The sequence below is a fragment of the Tenrec ecaudatus genome, chromosome 4 (genome assembly GCF_050624435.1).
Source record: "Tenrec ecaudatus isolate mTenEca1 chromosome 4, mTenEca1.hap1, whole genome shotgun sequence".
NCBI classification, from domain to species: domain Eukaryota; kingdom Metazoa; phylum Chordata; class Mammalia; order Afrosoricida; family Tenrecidae; genus Tenrec; species Tenrec ecaudatus.
In genome coordinates, this window is record NC_134533.1 from 204,677,331 (window position 1) to 204,695,978 (window position 18,648).

The window sequence follows — 18,648 nt, forward strand, 5'->3', positions numbered from 1 at the left end:
TCCGTTCCAGCTGGCATCTTGCAGCCCCCTGGCCATTGCCCATTCGCTCGGGCCTTTATCTCCACAGCTAGGGAAGCAGTGCTGGCTGCCCCTGTGCTGCCAGCAGAGGGATGCAGGGTCGGGGAGCCAGGACTGCCAGCCCCCAGACACAGGCCTCCTGGGCCACAGGACCCTGTAGGCCTGTCTATCCAGGCCCCTGGCATCTTCTTTTGCAGGGAGAACTCAGGGTGGGAGTGGGAGTGCCCTAGGCTCTCAGGTTCTGTATTTCAGCAGGAGCAAGGCTAGCCTGCTGGTCTCCGAGACACCCTCCTTTCAGCTCAAGACCACAAGAGCAGAGACTGGCTCACGGTCCCCTGCCAGGCAGGGAGAGAGTGGGTTATGCCCCGTCTGTGGAGGGGTGAGGTGGCGCTGCCATGTGGGGGAGGGTCTGCATATACTGTGTGAGTCAGGCCTCCTCCTGTCCAGCAGCCCTGGCCCCTGTGGTGTCACCAATCGACTGTGTTGTCTTGGCAACGTTCCAGGAGTGTCACTCTGCCCCTTTCATCTCTGACATCCCACCACCGACTGGTGTTACCATGGCAACTGAGATGGGTATGCCCACTCTTTGGACAGCTGTGCCCAGTGCGGGCACACAACCCGTGCCAGGTCTGTGGAGTCAGACTGCCCCAAAAGGAACTTTGACAGACCCAGAATTCCAGGGGGGTGAGCACTGGGTCACTAACTGACGGCCAGGTCAGCGGTTCAGACCCACCAGCTGCTCTGTCGGAGAAAGCGGAGACTGCTTGCTCCTCTCAGTTCCAATCTCAAGGCAAGGGGACACTGAGGCACATGCTCTACGTCCCATTCCCCCTCCCCCCAGACCCCTGTCCCTCTGCTCCTCCGAGTGCACAGAGACCAACAGTGTGGGGGGGGGAGGGAAGCTCTCAAGCCGGTGAGACCCCCGATTCTGCACAAGTGAGGAGGCAGAGCAGAAGCGCCTTTTGAGGCCAATGAACAGGGACACCCCATGAAACCCTGCCCCTGCCCCTGCAGACCCGGGAACCAGATCCCACAAGGGGGCTGCTCACCCAGAAGCAGCCTCAGCGGCTGCTCCTTACTGTCACTGTTACCACATGCCTGGCACACAGCAGCTGTCCGCTCCACTATCTGCAGGCAGCAACTAACCCGCCAACGTGCCGATCACAAGAATGACATGACTTGGCTGTACAGGAAAATGGGGTCTGATTCTCGGGGATCCTGGGGTGGCGTGTTTAGTTGTGTTTCTCTTGGTTTGCCATCCTACCTTTTCCTCTTACAAGGTACATCTGAGGTCCCCCGGCACAGAGAGCTACAATGCAGCTGAATGGCGACGGAGTGTCCCTGTAGGGCAGTGTCGAGCTGACCCTGTGGGTTTCCGAGACTGTAAATCTTTACAGACGCAGATAGCCTCACCTTCCTGCAGAGGAGCACCCCGTGGTTTCGAACTGGTGACCTTGGGGTTAGCACCCCGACCTGTAACCCACTACCACAGCCGCCACTGGCAGAGAGGTAGTGGCTGCATGTGAGGTCGGCTGACTGAAAATTGAATATATCATCACACCTGTCCACATCTGTCCAGCGGCAGGAGCAGGATGAACTGCCACTTTGCAAATGTCTCCAACGAGATAATTTACATAGCACGGTTCAAAACCAATCCAGGCTGCTCAGAATCCTCACAGGGCCCCGGCGCTTTGTGTCTTTGGCTCCGGAAGGGGAAGCAGGGGATGGGGTGATGGAGTTTGGGTCTAAGAACTGGGGGTGGGGGTGGGGTGGGCGGTGCCGCCCCAAGCGGCCCCACTCTCGGCCCTGGGCTCCCCCAGGAGTGCTCCACGGTGCGTTCAGGGTGGGACTTTGGGCAAGCAGGCTGGGGGGGGGGGCGGGGAGGACCCTAGCCCCACAGTTGGGGGTGGAGGGCAGACTAGGGCGGCGCGAGCACCGAAGCCTCGCCCCCGGCGTGCGGATGGTTCCGCCCCCTAGCAACGGCTCCAGCGTCTCTCCCTAGAGACGCAGCGGCCCTGCTGCAGACGCAGTCCCCAGCGCTGTGAGCGGTAGGTTGGTGAGTGAGGGCAGGCAGGGGGTCTCTGAACGGCACAACGGGCCAACACGGAGGAGAGGCCATCTTGCTGGCCCGCGGGTCTGAGTGAACCCCGATCCTTCGTTCAAGCGGCCGGTCCATCCACCCCCTTCCCCACCCCACTAGCCCTGGCTGGCGGGAGGGTAGGGCGCACTTAGAAACAACCTTGCAGGTAAGGCCTGACCGAGACAGACTGATGGGGGTGGGGGGGTGGGGAGGGGGGGCCCATAACCTCCCCGAGTTACGTTTTTCTTGCTTCTGAGAAACTTTTCCCATCACCAAGGATTCAATGAGATGGCATGGTGTGTGTGCCAGGTTATACCCCACTCTACCTGCCAGGATATATCCCACACACCCCACCTGCCAGGATGTACCCCACCTGCTGCAGGCCCACCCCTGCCTCCTCACTGGCCAGCTCCCTCACCCAAGCAAGGCAGCATGCTCAGTGACAGGCAGAGGCTTTGTGGGAACCCAGGCCCTTCCTGTCAGCAGTGAGTGGGGCTGACGGGAAGCAGAGGTCTGTCTGTCTGTCTGCTGTGACTTCTGCGCAGACTGGCAACACATGTCCAGAGTAGGGCGTGAGTGGCCAGGGGGAGGGAGAGAACTCTAATTCCAGCACCCTCTCACACCTTCCTCCCTGGGACACACACACTTGGTGCCGCCCCCACTGCCAGCCTGTTTCTGAGGAGAACCCTTACAGAGGCAGCAAACCCAGGGTCCCCGCGGTCCCCAGAAACACTGTGGATCCTGGGACTTTCTCCATCCCTCTACATCCATCACCTCTACGGAACCTCTGCCACACACCCGATTCTGGCCCAGTCCTGGTGTGGACTCTGATGCTCAGGCTGCTGGCTGGGTTCCTTCGAGGATTCTCAGCCAGGATGGGTTGAGTCCCGCCCTTTAAGGTGCTCTGGCTTTAAGGTCCAGCCACTGTTAGACAGGTCATCAACACCTGCCTGGGAGGTGGTTGGCCACACGGTGTGGATTCAGGAAACCGTTTCCAGCTGGGGAGGCCTGGTTGGTGAGATGTTGTGGACCTGGGGGCTGTGGGAAGGGCTTCCTGCCAGAGCCTCATCTGCCCTTCAAGTGGCCCTGCCAGCTCACCAGCCCCTTCTTAGAAGTGGGCTCAGCAGCTGCTAGCTGCCTTGGCACTGCTGGATGGCTCTGCTCCAGCCAGGCCTGCTGCCCATCCTGCCCCACAGACCAGTGCCAGCAGGCCCCATGGGCACCCGTGGAGGTGGTGGCTCATGAAACCCCAGCATGGAGAGGCTCTAGGGCAGGGGCCAGGCCTGTCCCAGTGTGCAGAGGGTCCAGCTGATGCCCTTCTAGGATGCAGGCTTGCCCACCACTGCCACGACAGCAGTTTACAGGGGGCGCTCACTGTGGACAGAGTGGATTCTGGCCAAACCTTGTTGCTTTGGCTGTGGCAAAGCACGTTGTGCCCAGAGAGTGTTTCCTGAAAGGGAACGGGGGGGGGGGGGGTTGTGGTGGAGGAGGAGGGAACCAGGTGCACCTATACCTGGTACACAAAAGCAAGCTATCTCTCAGTACACATTTCAGTTAGAAAAATGTCTAAAAGAACCTTAGCAAAAGAAAATGGGAGCCCGCCTGCGCCGCCCCTCCCTGCCCCGACCCCAATGCTGGTCTCCTTTCTCCCAGGAGCTGTGGCTGGGATACCGCCCCGCCCCGGGAAGCAGCATGGATCTGCCGAAGAAAAAGCGCTTCAGCCCCAAGAGAAGCCTGGAGGGCCCAGCGTGCTCCCTGGGCACGTGTGCTGCCCCAGAAGAGAGTTCTGGGAAGACGCACACTGGCGTCGAGTCCAACCTGGGGAAGATTCTCCTGGGGTCAGACAATGTGCCCAGGAGGCCTTCCGCTGAGCTTGACCTCGAAGCTCCTTTTGTACCCACGCCCCTAGTCACACCCCTGGTCTTAGACCAAGAGCAGCCTGGAAAGTCGCCCCTGACCGGGGTTAAGAAGCAGTACCCACTGATGAAGCAACATGGCTTCTACTCGGACATCCTCAGCCCTGGGACCCTGGATCAACTAGGGGTGAGTGTGGGAGTGCTCCCCACCAGGTCTGAGCCCCGCATGTGGGTCCTACACACTCGTCTGTGTGTCCAGCCAGCCGCCATCGACTATTCATCCACCACTTTATCATCTAGTCACCCCAGTCATCACCCACCTCTTCATTCTTTGTCCGTCCACCCATCCACTTTATATTGACCTGTCCATCCATCTGCCCATTCATTTTATACCCATCCATCCATCTATCCATTTTATATCAATCTATTCATCCATTCATTTTATATCAATCTATCTATCCATCCATCCATTTTATATCAATCTATCCATCCATTTTATATCAATCTATCCATCCATTCATTGATATCAACCTATCCATCCATCTATGCATTCATTTTATATCCATCTATCCATTTATATCAATTCATTCATCCATCCATTATATCAATCTATCCATCCATTTATTCATTTTATATTTATCCATCCATCTGTTCATTTTATATCAATCTATCTATCCATCCATTCATTTATATCCGTCTATCCATCCATTCATTTATATCAATCTATCCATCTTATACCAACCTATCCATCCATCTATCCATTCATATTATGTCCATTCATCTATTTTATATCCATCCATCCATCCATTTTATATCAACATCCATCTATCCACTTTATATCAACGTCCATCCATCCATTCACGTATATCATTCTATCCATCCATCATTCATTGATATCGATATATCTATCCACTTTATATCAACATCTATCCATCCATGCATTCATTTTATATCAATGTATCCATCCATCTATCCACTTTATATCAACATCCATTCATCTGCTTTCCATCTGTTTATTTATCCTGTGTACATCCTTCTGACCATCTGTCTGCCTGTCTGTCAATTCATTCAACAACTCATCACTGAGTGTCTGCCTGCTGTACCAGACCGGGCACTGAGTACTGGAGACCAGGGGCTTTGGGGAAGACTCCCTGGCTCTGGTTGGGAAGGGCTCTTTGGCTATGGTGGCCTCCTGGTGAGTTGTAAGAGATGAGTGTGCATTTTGGAGTGTGATAGGGGCTGAGCAGCGTGCTAGACAGGGGGACACAGGTTCAAAGACTGGGAGTTGAGTTGGGCCCACGTATGAAGAAGGTGGGATTTGAGGATGGGGCGGAAGGACAGGCTTTGCAAGGACTCGGGGAGTGCATAGAGCCTTAGGAAGGTTTCCAGGCGGGGGTTGCTAGAACAGCCCTTGGGAAGGGCTGGTGCCCACCCCCACACACCCACAGGTAGGCTTTGTCCCACATCTGTCTTGTGGCTCAGCCCCGAACATGGACTGGAGTGGCGTGGGTCCTGGGTGTCTCTGGCCTTTGAGTGAGGCATTGTGAGAGTGTGCACATCTGCCTGCCACCCTGCCCCGTGCTCTTGGGGTGCCCCAAATGGACTTCGGAGAAGCCCGCTACCTCAAGTCACCCCCAGGCCCTGATTGTTCCGCTCACTCAGGGCTCACACCCCTGCGGGTCTGGGTTTGGTTTCAGGATGTGTCCTGCGGCCCCTCCGTCCACCAGAGCCTCCTGTACCAGGCGGACCTTGACAAGTACACCCCGAAAGGTCAGTACCAGGAGGGGCTTGTCCCTCAGGGAGTCAGTCTCTTCTCAGCCAGGGCCCTGCTCTCTGAGCCCTATGAGGTGCGTCTCAGGGCACCATGGTGGTGGGTGGGGCAGCTGAGGGCCAGGGCCATTTGCTCCAGCCCTTTTGGGAGGGCAGAGCACTTCTGTGTGTTCTCTGCCTCCCCTGGATCCTGACCTTGAAGGGAAGGGGGTCAGGTTGTGTTTGTTGGTCTTTGGGGCCTCGAGCAGGTGGGTGCTCAGAAGGTTACTGAAGGAGAAGAGGCCTCTCCAGCTTCTGGGATGAGTCCTGGGCCTAGTGTGGGCGGTTGGGGCCCTGACAGGCTGCAGGCTGTGGGGCCATGCCCAAAAGTAGAGGGGAGGGGAGGGGAGCAGCCTCCTGGAGCTGCACGGAACCGTCTGAAGGGCCCTGAGCGGTGGCCAGGCACCCGGCTAGGTTGGCCCCTCTTCAGTCAGGCCCAGGTGCCCTGTGTCCCCGGCTGTCCACCCCTTCTCTCTAGCCCCTGGCTCCTTGCCGACACTGATCACGCTCAGTCTGTAGAGGCCCTGGGCCATGAGGTCAGTGAAGCCCAGGAGACACCATGTTGCATGTGTGCTGCTGTCTGAATTGCTGGTTCCGGGTCCAAGCCTCGCCAGTCTCTCTGGCCCTCCTACGCCTCGGGGTGTTGGGAATGGTGGGGGGTGGGCACATCAGCACCACCACCCCACCTGAACATGAGGATGCGCTGCCAGAGAACCCCACAGGGCTGCCCAAGCAGACGGCCCCTCCACTGCCTTCAGGATAAAGGATGCCTGAGCGGGCCACTCAGCATGCAGATGTAGCAGGAGCTGGGGCCCCAAGAGTGGCTCTCCTCCTGAGAGCTCCTTCTTGGCCCTTAAGATTTAGTGCCAGGCCCTGGGAAGCCCCCAGTTCTGGGAGCAGAATGGGGTCACTGGCCCATAGGCCCCGGAGCAGGTAGTCAGGGGCTGAGCATTCCCTGAGCAGCAGGAGGCAGGGGGTTCCTGCTTAGCCTGGCACCCCCTCAGTGGGGTTTAAGAGCTGCCTCTTGTCCTCAGTGAGGGTCTGGAGCTCAAAGAGGGAGTCCCCAGGCCCTTCTGATGCTGGGGCATCCTGGGCAACAGGAGCGAGGGAGCGCCTCTGAAGTCTGATCCCAAATGTTTTCACCTCTGTGGCCAGGGCGACCCACTCACCCCAGCCTGCCTGGGCCACTTCTGGTTTTGCAGGGTGTACCCCATGCTCTGGGAGGTCTCAGCCCTGGGCACAGTGGGACTCTGGTCATTCCATCTCTGTGTCCATCTGCTCCCACACCCTCCCTCCAGACCTGGGCCTAGAGGCCCTGGCTGTCTGTGTGAGGGCCACCCTTTTGTGACTCGAGGGGTCTATGGGACCCTGCTCCATGGTGTACTCGGGATGCCTCACACCCCAAAATGGCCTGTGGGTTTGGGGTGGCAGGGACTCATTCCAGGGGCGCAGAGAGCAAGGCAGAACCCTTCCTGCTCAAGGGTAGCATTTCTGCACGTTTATTTCAGCAGCTGGCTTGAGCCAGTGACCAATGGTTTTGGGGTCCCAGGTGGCCTGTACAAGAAGGGCCCAGCATTCCAGTTCTGGGCAGGGCCAGTGGGGCCAGCAGAGTGCTTCTGTAGGCCCATGTCCCTGCAGGCTTGACCCCACTTGGCACCTGGTGCTACACCTTTCTTCTCCCTGGGGCCGCCCAGCCTCAGGCAGAGCTGAGCGTGCCTCATGAGCCCACAGCTCGCTCCCTTTGCCCGGCCTCTGCCTCCACCTGCAGTGCTCACCTTCAAGCTCCCGGAAGACTTCCAGCAGCAGGTGGAGCAGCAGCGCATCGGGGCCACCACCCAGCAGCTCTCGCAGACGGACTTCCCGCTCCAGGCCTATGAGCCCAAGGTGCAGGTGCCCTTCCAGGTGCTGCCCGGCCAGTGCCCCCGCAAGATTGAGATTGAGAGGTACCGACCAGCAGCAGGGCAGGTGGGTGGGTGGGTGTGGGAGGGCCAGCCTCCACCCACCTCCGTGGAAGTGGCAGGGAGCACGGGACAGTAGACGATCAGGGGCACCTGCCACGTCAGCTTACTAACATGGTCTGTGCCCTGGGCCTGGGCCTGGACAGTAGCTGCCATGGGGGGTGTGCATGTGTGTGCACGTGTTGTAAGTATATGTGTGTGTATACACATGTGTATGTGTACGTAAGTGTGTGAATGTGTATTTGTGTGCACGTGTGTGTGTTTAGATAAAAAACCTGGCTCCTTTTCTTCTTGCTAGGAGTTCCCTCCCTGCGGGTTCGGGAGGCTGGCTTACTTCAGGGGGTGGGGCTGTGGGCAGGACAGGGTCCTGGTCCCTACACTATTCCTGTGTCCCGCGCACCTGGAGGAGTCCCTGGTCACACCCCTGGGTCCTTGCTGAGACCCCTAGAGGCACTTCCAATGGCTGAGAGGTCATGGGGACCCCCTCCCCACCCACTCCAGGAGGAAGCGGCAGTACATGCGCCTAGACATTGAGAAGCTGCTGGCGGAGCAGGGTGTGGACTCCAACAAGCTCATGCCCAGGCACCCCGACCCCGAAGACCCCCAGACTATCGAGCAGGGCCACGACCCTCTCTTTCCCGTCTACCTCCCGCTGAAGGTGAGTCTGGATTCCCAGGGTACCTGTGGGCTGGGGACCTGAAAGGCCCTCACTCAATCTCAAGCTCTTGACACACACACACCACCCCCCACCCTGACTGTAGCCTGACCTCTGTCCTGCCCGAGGGCCCCAGATGCAGCCTGGTTTCGCTGACCAGGGCCTGCATGGGATCACTGAGATTGGGTGTGGCAGCACCCACGCAGCCCCTGGGGCTTCCACCCCCTGGGGATGCTCGCTCTCCCTGCCTGTCCTTTCTGCCCCTCGAGGGCCTCCTGCCAGGTGGCCCTGTGCACAGGGAAAGCTGAATGCCCGGGGGCTGCCCCTGCCCTCCAGGGCCCCAGTGGCATGGTGGTTGAGTGCTTGGCCACTAACTGAGAGGTCCCTGGTTTGAACCTGCTCTGCAGGAGCAAGGTTGGGGAGACCTGCTCCTGTCAACTGGCAGTCCCAGGAGCCTTGCGGGGCCCTGCCATGCTGTCCCGTAGGGTCACCGTGTGTAGACACAGTCTCCATGACACAGCACACCGCCTCCTCAGGCCTGAGCTGGCCCATCCTGGGTGACATCATGGGAGAGAGCTCCATTCTGTTCTCAGAGACCCCAGACATTCTGTCCGAACCCTGCTGGAGGGCCTGGTTTGGACACAGCGGGACCCGGTGTACACAGAGGAAAGACTCAGCTGGTCCACAGCCTGCAGCTGCCAGTCTGGGCAGGATACTCCTACGCAGGCCTACAGGCATTCCCACCAGCGGAGGTCTCTGCCCACGCACCTGCTGTCCCTCCTTTAGGTCTTCGACAATGAGGATTTCGACTGCCGCACCCCCCAGGAGTGGATTAGCATGGGCCTGGAGCCGGGGTCTCAGGATAGGAAGCCTGTCCCTGGAAAAGCCCTCCTGCCCACCGACGATCTCCTGGGGCACGGTGAGGAGGGCCAGGGCAGGACTCCTGGGCTGCCCTAGGTCCTGGCAACCAGGGGAGCTGGGGGGTGGGACTCCCAGCGGGGAGACAGGCCACACACAGGCAGGAAATGCAGCCCTGGTGTGACATTGTCTGGAATTGGGGAGGGACAGTGAGAGGGTGTCCAGGGTCGTAAAAAATGGTTGATTTGCTGATAATCTATAAAAACAAACTACACGCGCTTCAATGGAATATTCAAGCCAGGTAGGAGTTCGGCAAGGGCATGCCTCAAGGCCTCTGTCCCAGTCCCTCTGTCCCTCTGTCTCAGCATGCACCACTGGTCCAGCCACCTCCACAGACTCTGGCTTTTCCCTCTGCACGGAGAGCACACACACACACACACACACCCCTGCACACACACACACACTCAGTCATACCATCAAACACACATACCGCACTCGGTCACATGTGCATGCTCACACACAGACACACTTGATCACACATCATTGCACACTTATACCTGCACTCGGTCAAACGTGCATGCACACACATACAGACACACTCAGTCACACTCACCATCACACTCACAACTGCACTCTCAAACGTGCATATAGCCATACTCCCCATCACACATACCTGCACTGTCACATGCATGCACACAGTCACACTCCCCACTGCACTCACACCTGCAGTCACAGTCACACTTACCATCACACTCACACCTGTACTCTGTCACATGTGCATACACAGTCACTCACCATCATACACAGAGCACCCCACACACTTAAACGCACACATACCCACACCAAACCCACTGCTATCGAGCCAAATCAACTCACAGCAGCCACATATAATTTCTGAGGATGTAAATCGTTATGGGAACAGAGAGCCTTGTTTTCCTCCTGTGGAGCTGCTGGTGGGTTTGAACAGCCAACCTTGAGGTTAGCTCATCAATGCCTGCCTGACATGCCACTAGGGCTCCCACACACAGCACACCCACACCCTCTCTGGAATGCACAGGTTCTCACACACCTCAGTGATCCTAGACAGCCAGGCTGGAGCTCGGTCCCGTCCATGTCTGCTGGTTCATCCCTTGGCCCTGGGTCTGCCTTGGGGGCTGTGGAAGGCCCCCCAGGCTGGCTCTGGAGATCGGTGCCAGGGGAGCACCCAGGCTCCCACCATGACTCACATGGGTGGTTTTCCAAGAGGCCTCTAAGAAGGAGCTGGATGTGGGATCCCGTGCAGGGCAGGGGACTGCTCTGCTCCCTTCCCCATGGGAGACACAATGCCACGGGCCTCCAGCAAGGCAGGACTATGAAGGCCGGGTGGGTTTGGAGACTGCTCAGCCCCCAGGGGCCCTGCAGGGTACCCACTGAGCGAGCTCTAAATTTTTGTTTCAATTTAAAGCCTGTTAATGTCGAAATCAATTTCTGCGAACTAGACAAGAAGCCCAGAATGTTCCTTTATGTCGGATTTAATTACAAAAATAATTTAACTCAATTGTTCCCAGGTCTCCAATTCCTGCTGATAAAGTCAGGAGGTTTGGGGCTGCACTAACCTTAACGCACCGCTCCTTAGCCTCCCGAGGGGCTCCTGCTCACCACCTTCCCACGGACCTCACTGGGGACAGTGGGCACTGGGGATCCTGCGGGGAGGGTGGCGGAGGCATCGTTTGTGCCAGAAACCGCTTGTTTCCTGCTGGGGCTCCTGTGGCATCTTTTGCTCTAAGATGAGCCAAAGCCACGTCAGCCTGAGACTGGGGAAGGGAGAAAGGACAGCAGGAGGTGAGGTTACCCACGTGGAGGCTGGGTGACTAACCATGCCCAGAGGCCTCCCTCTTCCCCTGGCATCCAGTGAGCACTTACTGCACATCCCAGGCACGGAGGACATAGGATACTAGGTCACAACGTGCTGGCACGAGTGGGGGAGAGGGTGGGATGACACAGGCCTGAGGGCACTTTAAGACAGTAATGGAGACAGCGTGGGAGAGAACAGGCTGGGGAGCCTGTCAGCGGTGCCTCAGTCAGGGCAATGTTTTAAGCACGATTCTGAGGAGAGACCAGCTGGGCAGGGAGGTGACCAGAGGGAGGAGGGTCATAGATGGCACAGCCAGAGGCAGCAGCACACTGGGAGGGCACGGGTTCAGCTGCCCTGCAGCTAGAGCATAATCAGCAAGGGGTAGGGGGTGGATAAGATCTAGAGAAGGGGCCAGGGTGCAGACTCCCGGCCTGAGGAGCTGGGCTGGGGGTGGGGAGGGGTGTCAAGTTGGCCCAGAGGTCCAGGGTAAGCCCATTGGAGCCAGCAGGGTGGGCTTCATCCTGGCCTTGGTCATCTGGAGAGGGTCCAGCTCAGCCACCATGACTTTTACAATGGGGTCCTGGACAGGGCTGCCTGTGGGCCTTCATGCCTTCTGTCCCAGCCCCACCAGCCGGTGTATTCTGGGGGACGGAAAGCACAAACATGGGGGGGGGGCTGGTCCTGGTCCTCAGCCGCCCACCTCAGAGGCCAGTTCAGCTGAGAGGAAGCAGGGCCCCGACTTGGCAGATGCTAAAGAGGGCTCATGGTAGTAGGAGAGGCCAGCTCCCAGCACCCACCTCCTGTCCCTGGAGTTCCCTGGCACCCCCTCGCCCTCTTGGCTGGAAGCACTGGTGGGACACACACGCCCCCTTTCAGAGGACCCCAAGAGTCGGAGGCTGGAGTACCGCTGGTGCGAGGTCGGCGTCTTGGACTACGACGAAGAAACCAAGCTGTACCTGGTGCACAAGACTGACGATAATGGCTTAGTGCGCGACGAGAAGGGACGGCCCATCCGGAACGCGGGCATCACCAGCGAAGGTACGCGCGCTCCGTCCTAGCCGCAGGGCCTACAACTCGGGCCGTCCTGGCCTGTGCTGAGGCCAACGGCCAGCTCGGATCCGGATCCTCCTCTGCCCAGTGACTGTCACCTGTGGCCGTCTGTCCCTGGCCACTGAGAGCCAGGGACCTCGGAGCCCTGGGCAGCTGGCAGCGCTGCTTCCAGCCGCATTCGTCCACTGCAGCATGTCCCTTCTCCCCGTGTCCCGTCCCCCCCTTCCAGGGAGGCCGCCTCTCCTGGCCCGCCAGTACTGGATACCGAGGGTCCAGCTGCTCTTCTGCGCCGAGGACCCCCGCGTGTTCACGCGGCGCGTGGTTGAGGCCAACGCTCTGCGCAAGAACACGGAGGCGCTGCTGCTGTACAACCTGTACGTGGACTGCATGCCGTCGGACGGCGAGCGGCTGCTCAGCGAGTCCAGCCTAAAGAGGATCCAGAACTGGGCGCTGAGCACGCCGCGCATGCGCAGAGGGCCCCTGTGAGTCCCGCCAGGCCTTCCCTACGCGGCGCCGCCTCCCGCTCCCCTTCGTCACTTCCGGCGAGGCGGAAGTGCCTGCCTGGGGCACCCGAGCGCCTCGCTCTATGCACCTGTAGAGCCCCGGAGGGGGTTCGGGCTCATCCCCAGGCCCCCTCATCTTCAGTGTGGACTCCTAGGTTTGTTAAGAGGGTGGTCGTCTGTTACCATTGCTTAAAAATCGTTTCGATGTTCGAATTAGCCCAGATGTGACCAGTGGCGGCCGCTTCCGGTTGAGTCCTTTTGAGCAGGCCCGGTTTTCTGCAGGAGCCCGGGCGCGACAGTGGGTCATGTGTCAGGCTGCTGACCGCGAGGTCAGCTGTTGGAAACCCCTGGCCCTTCCCAGGGAGGAAAGAGCTACAGCCTCGGAGACCCCGGGGCGGTTCTACCCTGGGCTGCAGGGTCTGCGGAGAAGTTTGGTTCTGGTTGGCTTTGGGGCAGAGCAAGACGCTCCAGGCTCCTCTGGTACTTTCCCTGCTGCTCCCTGGAAACGAGCCATTTTTCCAAGGAACCCAGCGCCTGGGAGTGGGAAGTGGGCCCACTGTTGCCCAGAATGCATTGCTTCTAGACCCGCGGTGCTCAACCTCTGGGTCGCGACCCCTTTGGGGTTGCCCGATTCATAACTAGCGGAATTACAGTGATGAAATAGCAGCGAAAATAATGTTATGGTTGGGGGGGGGGTCACCACAACATGAGGAACTGTATGAAAGCGTCACGGCATTTGGAAGGTTGAGAACCACTGCTCTAGACACTTCTAGATGACGCCCAGTATAGCTTTCCCTCTCTAGACAGAGACATGTATTTATGTGCACATACAGATTTATATAGCTTATTACATTATGATTTGGGATCACATGATATATAAGCTCCATTCACATTTTGTCTATTTCTGTGTCTGTTGGCCCATCTGATAAAAGTCCAGAGTTCACACCAACAGCATCAAACTGGCTCCTAGCACCAGGGCTCAGTCTTGCCTTGACACACGGTATTTGTTACTTCCTTCCTTCCCAAAAGAACAACTTGCTGCTGGCTGATTTCCTTGGTCCTAGAGTACACAGAAGAGCCCAGGTGCATAGTGGTTTGTGCGTTGGTTTGAACGCTCTTTCTGGAAAAAGATGAGGCTTTCTACTCCCGTAAAGAAAGAGTTACAGCCTGGGAAGCCCACAGGGGCAGCTCTACCCTGTCCTGTATAGGGTCACTGGCAGTCGGCACGGGCCTGATGACAGTGAATGATGTTAATATCAGTTGAGTGTAGCTTTGGGGTAGATTCTTAGAAGTGGGGTTGTTAGGTCAAAAGATAAGTACATATATAGTTAAAACAATTTTTTAAGTGTTGCCTAAAAAACTCCCGTCTGTCAGGGTTGTACATTTTTGCCACCTGCCGGCTTCCCACAGCCTGGCCAACTGGGTGGTTGTCATGCTGTTTAACTTTTGTGATCTGAAAGGTCAGACCTGGTATTCTGTGAGTGCTGGCAGTTTTATGCTGCTTGTGAGGCAGACCCTCTTTTCATGTGACGAAGGGGAATTTCTGTGCCTTTGGTGACTGCTCTGTTCGTGTCTTTGCCCGACCTTGCCTCTCAGGCGAGTGGGCCTTACCCAGTCCTTCACCTCTGATTTCATCTGTGATGTTTGTTGTGTAAACTTTCTCGGCCAATCAGTGTCCTTCCCTTCGTTCATGGCGGGCTTTGCCATACGATGAAAAATATTTTTAATGGAGATGATTTTAGAAATGTTTTCTTTTATTGATCTGAGTTTGGAGTCATAGAAGGTTTCCACACACACACACCCTACTATTTGTATGGTTTTATTTGTCTAGATCTGTATTCCCTGATTCATCCTTCTATGCGATGTGTGGAATAGCCCCCAGTTTATCTTTGTGTTAGTCCGGGTAGACTAGAGAAACACATCCAGGGAGATTCATATGTGTGTAAGAGTTTTATATAAAAGAGCAATTGCACATTCAGAAAACATCCCAGCCCAGTCCAGAGCAAGTCCACAAGTCCGATATTAGACCATATGTCCGATACCAGTCAGTAATTTCCTCTTCAGACTCACACAACACATGCAATGCCACCAAATGCAGGAAGCTCACAGGTCAGTGGGTGGAAAGTCTTGTGGATGCAGCGGTGGTGGCATCTTATCGCTGGTGAGGGTCTCCACGTGGCTCCTCCAGCTCCAGGGTCTGGCTCCATCAGCTTAGCTCTACGTGGCTTGTCAACAGCAATGCCTCACAGGGAGTGTCTGTGTCTGGCCTCCAGGGAGCTGTTTATATCTGTTGTGCCTCCAAATGAGGTCATCAGCTGCAACCTGATTGTCAGGCTAGACTCCACCCTTTCACTCTTAATAGTTTTAAGTTGACACCAGATGATGTAACTACCACCATCTTCTTCCAAATGAGTAACCAGTTGTCTCCACAGCAGCATTTATTGAAGCCCCCATTTCCTGCCCCCACTCGGTTTGAGATGCCACCTTTTACCTACCCTGCATTTCCATATGCCGCTGGGTCTATTTCTTTATTTTTCACTCTGTTTATCTGTCACCTGTGCCTCCTGTTTGGGTGAGGTTTCACAATGTCTCGTTTGAGAAAGCAATGGTATTCTCGGGGCCACTGCCTGCCTATGTGTGGAGGCTTGCATGTTGCTGTGATGCTGAACGGGTCTCAGTAGGGTTTCCGCCCTGAGGGACTAGGGAGAAAGGCTTGGAGATTGACTCCCCAAGCCCAGTGGTTCACAGTGGCCTGCCCCCGTGTTCAGCTGAGTGGAGGGCAGGTAAATCTAGAACACTGAGCACCTCGTCCCCTGCAGGGGCTCTTATATTGCACTGTTTCCGGGGCCATTGTGGCACACTGTTTTTTCCACAGGAGCTTCAACATGAATGTGTTGAGCTCTGCTTCCTAACCTTGGGGAGAGGCTGCGCTCTATTCTTTAATGGCCTGCGGTAGAGCCAGCGTCCTTAGGACCTTGAGCTGTTCTATCCAAGAGCAAGTTCAAGTCTACTTCCATTCCTCCCAGGAGCCACGGGCATTTTTTTGCTCGGAGTGGTTTCACCTGTTCCTTAGTCACTGTTTGTCGTCTTTGTGACTATGATATATGAGGTGTTCCTCTACTGGGATGTCTGTGGATTTCCTTGATGTTAATTTTCTAGCCTGCCACCTTGCTGGATTTTTAAATATTGGCCTTTGCCTGCCCCTGGACTCTCCCAGGCTAAGTACACGTTACCTGTAAATAGATAGTTTTATTTATTTCTTCTTTTCCAATAGCAGCTTTCTCTTGCCAGTGTGGTGTGTAATGGAAGTGGTGGGCATCCTTGTCTTGTCTCTGAGCTTACTGGGAGTCCCTCAACGGGCCTCATCTTACAGCAAGATGCCGCTTTGACTGCTCTGTTCGTCTACTAAGCGTGTCCAGCATGGTCTCTCTCCTCCAGTGCCTTTGCCACAGGCCTGTGAAGAACCTGTGGTGGGAGCCAGCCATGGGGTCCGCCCCTGAGGCCTGGTCACTTGGTGCATTGCCTACTTGGTGTCCCCATGTTGAAGCCACCTCCCATCGCGTCCCTCTAATAACCCCCCTTGGCTGGGCGCATCGATTTCCAGCGGTGGTGTGGGGTTCTCCTCGTCAGTGTGGTGCTTCGAGCTTTTGTTCTGCTACAAATGCAACAGCTCGCAAACCTCCATTAAAAGGTCTATGTCAGGCTTAGGTGTCAAGGTTCTCCGATGCCCGATACAAAGACTTTTGAAATTTCCCTTCATTTTCAAAGGTCAGGGCCACTTTATGCTGCCATCTGGTCATTCCTCGGCAGAATCATCTGGGTGGACGTGCTTTTGTGGAAGAGCCACGCACCCACCCGCTTTCTGCTCCAACACCACCAGCCGGCCAGGGCCGGCTCCAGTACCACGGCTTGGCTTCTAGACCCGGGTCTGTTCTCTTGGTTTTAAAATACATTTGCATAGAAGCCTATAGGCGTCTCCTGTGATCTTCCCTTTTCCTGTTTCCTTGTGATGTCCCTCTTCCGTTTCTCTTCCTTCCCTCCCTTTCCCCTTTCCTCCTAACTTATTTTTTTCTTTTTAGAAATCCTTTTGTTGGGAGCTCTCACAGATACCGTGACTCTCCACAGTTCCATCACATCAAGCAGTGTAGTACAATTGCTACCACCATCAGTTTCAGAACATCTTTTTCTTCTTGAACAACTTGATATCAGCTTCCCTTTATCCCTTCCCCCCGCCCTTCCCCCAGGAGCTCATATTATTATTATTTGCCATATCTTAAACATCCAGTGTATCCATTCACATACAATGCTGTTGAGTCCCATCGAGTGGGGCTATACAGTCATCCGTGCTGTCTGCTCCCCATCCCCCAGCTCCCCTCCCTGTACCCTCAGGGCACTGTTACTTTTGTTACTGTTTGTTTTTTGTTTGGTTTGGTTTCCTGTTACTGTTTCTGAAGGGTTCTCTATCTTGGTTTTTATGTATCAAATGATCTTAAATATACAAATAAATATACTCAAATCTAACATGATTAATGAGATAAAGCAAATAAGGGGATAATCTGAAAGAACCAGAGGATAGTTATGTGCTTCATCAGAGCTATACCGCACTCTGGATTTAACACCCCTTCTGTGTGGCCTTTCTGTGAGGGGACTGTCCAGTTATCTTACGGGTGAGTTTTGGGTCTCCACTACATCCATACCCCTTCACGTCAATTTGGTTGCTTCTTTTTGAAATTCTGATACTTATTCCTGTAAACACCTCATGATCATACAGGCTGGTGTGCTTGTTCCATGTGGGCTTTGTTGCTTCCCTGCTAGATGGCTGCTTGTTTAATTACCAGCCTTTAAGACCTCAGACGCTGTATCTGTTAATAGCCAGGTACCCTCAGCTGTCTTCCCATTTGCTTATGCACCCATTTTATCTTCAGCGATCAGGTCAAGAAGGCATCACACAATGACGCATTATTAGAACTAACCGTTCTTGTATTGAGGCAAGATTTGCGTAGAAGCTCAAAGTCCATCTGCCTCCCTGTTGCGTGTACATATATAGACACACGTGTTTGTGTTCTTCATTCCTCTTTTCTTATTTTACCCACTGCTCACCTCTCAGTAGTTTCTCTCAGATACAGTTCGATTGATCAAACATGTCAGAAAAGCTAGACCCTCCTCACCATCTATTTTAGAATACTTACTGTTCCCCTGTACCGGTCATTGTTGCCTACCCGCTCCCCTCCCCCGCCTCCCCCCATGCCGCTGGTTCCATATGATTGTCTATCCTGCCTATCTTGTATCGATAAGCACCAAAGAAAATCCCAAAACATACTGATCGTTGCAAGACGACTAACAGGGATTCTGACATAGAGCAGGTGAGCATCTCTCTGTTAAACAGGACATGTTATAAACCATCAGCCTAGTCCCCATTTCTTTCAGGGTTCCATATCCCGGGTCCCACTTACCTAACAACACATACACCTTTTAGTCTTCAGCAGTCCTGTCCGAAAAGCGAGCATCCTAAAAGTCCCCATTGCTGTTCCTGCAGTCAGGGATGGATGGGTCTAGTGCCCGCCCCCAGTTACACCTTTAGACTTTCAGGGTGGCCCCCTTGTGAGTAACCCCCAACCAGTCCACATGGGCAAGGGTTGCCCCACCGTTTTTCCTGTCTGTTACCTTATGATTACGATTTGGTCTTTTGTTGTTGTGAATTTGGTGGGGGTTTACATCATTTTTGCATTCACCATTGTGAATACTTCATCAAACTCCCAGAGGGTTTCTCTGCCCTCTCCCCTCTCCCTTATCTCTCTTCCAAAGTTAACGCCTGCCTGCCCTCTGGCCTAGGGCCTCCCGCCTTGGGAACCATCAGCGTCTCTGTCTTTTGCTATGAAAATCTTTCCTTGATCTTTTTTTAATAATAGTGGTCTCAAACTATATGTGCCATTTTCCTCTTGTCACTTCCTGTTCTATAATCGTGCTTTCTTTTTTAAAACTTTAGTGTGGAATGTCTGACTTGTTATTAACAAATTAGGATTTAGA

General features: G+C 55.2%; 1 protein-coding gene across 1 annotated transcript in view; it reads left to right on the top strand.

The window, feature by feature from the left end:
* Positions 1 to 3,790: 3,790 nt before the first annotated feature.
* The window catches only part of DNAH1 (dynein axonemal heavy chain 1), a 61,104-nt gene continuing 46,246 nt past the window's right edge, over positions 3,791 to 18,648 (top strand). Inside the window, exons 1-7 of the mRNA XM_075547925.1 lie at positions 3,791 to 4,141; positions 5,652 to 5,724; positions 7,532 to 7,706; positions 8,223 to 8,379; positions 9,163 to 9,295; positions 11,945 to 12,106; positions 12,348 to 12,600. Of these exons, the coding sequence (XP_075404040.1) occupies positions 3,791 to 4,141; positions 5,652 to 5,724; positions 7,532 to 7,706; positions 8,223 to 8,379; positions 9,163 to 9,295; positions 11,945 to 12,106; positions 12,348 to 12,600 (1,304 nt within the window). The remainder of the gene's footprint in view (positions 4,142 to 5,651; positions 5,725 to 7,531; positions 7,707 to 8,222; positions 8,380 to 9,162; positions 9,296 to 11,944; positions 12,107 to 12,347; positions 12,601 to 18,648) is intronic.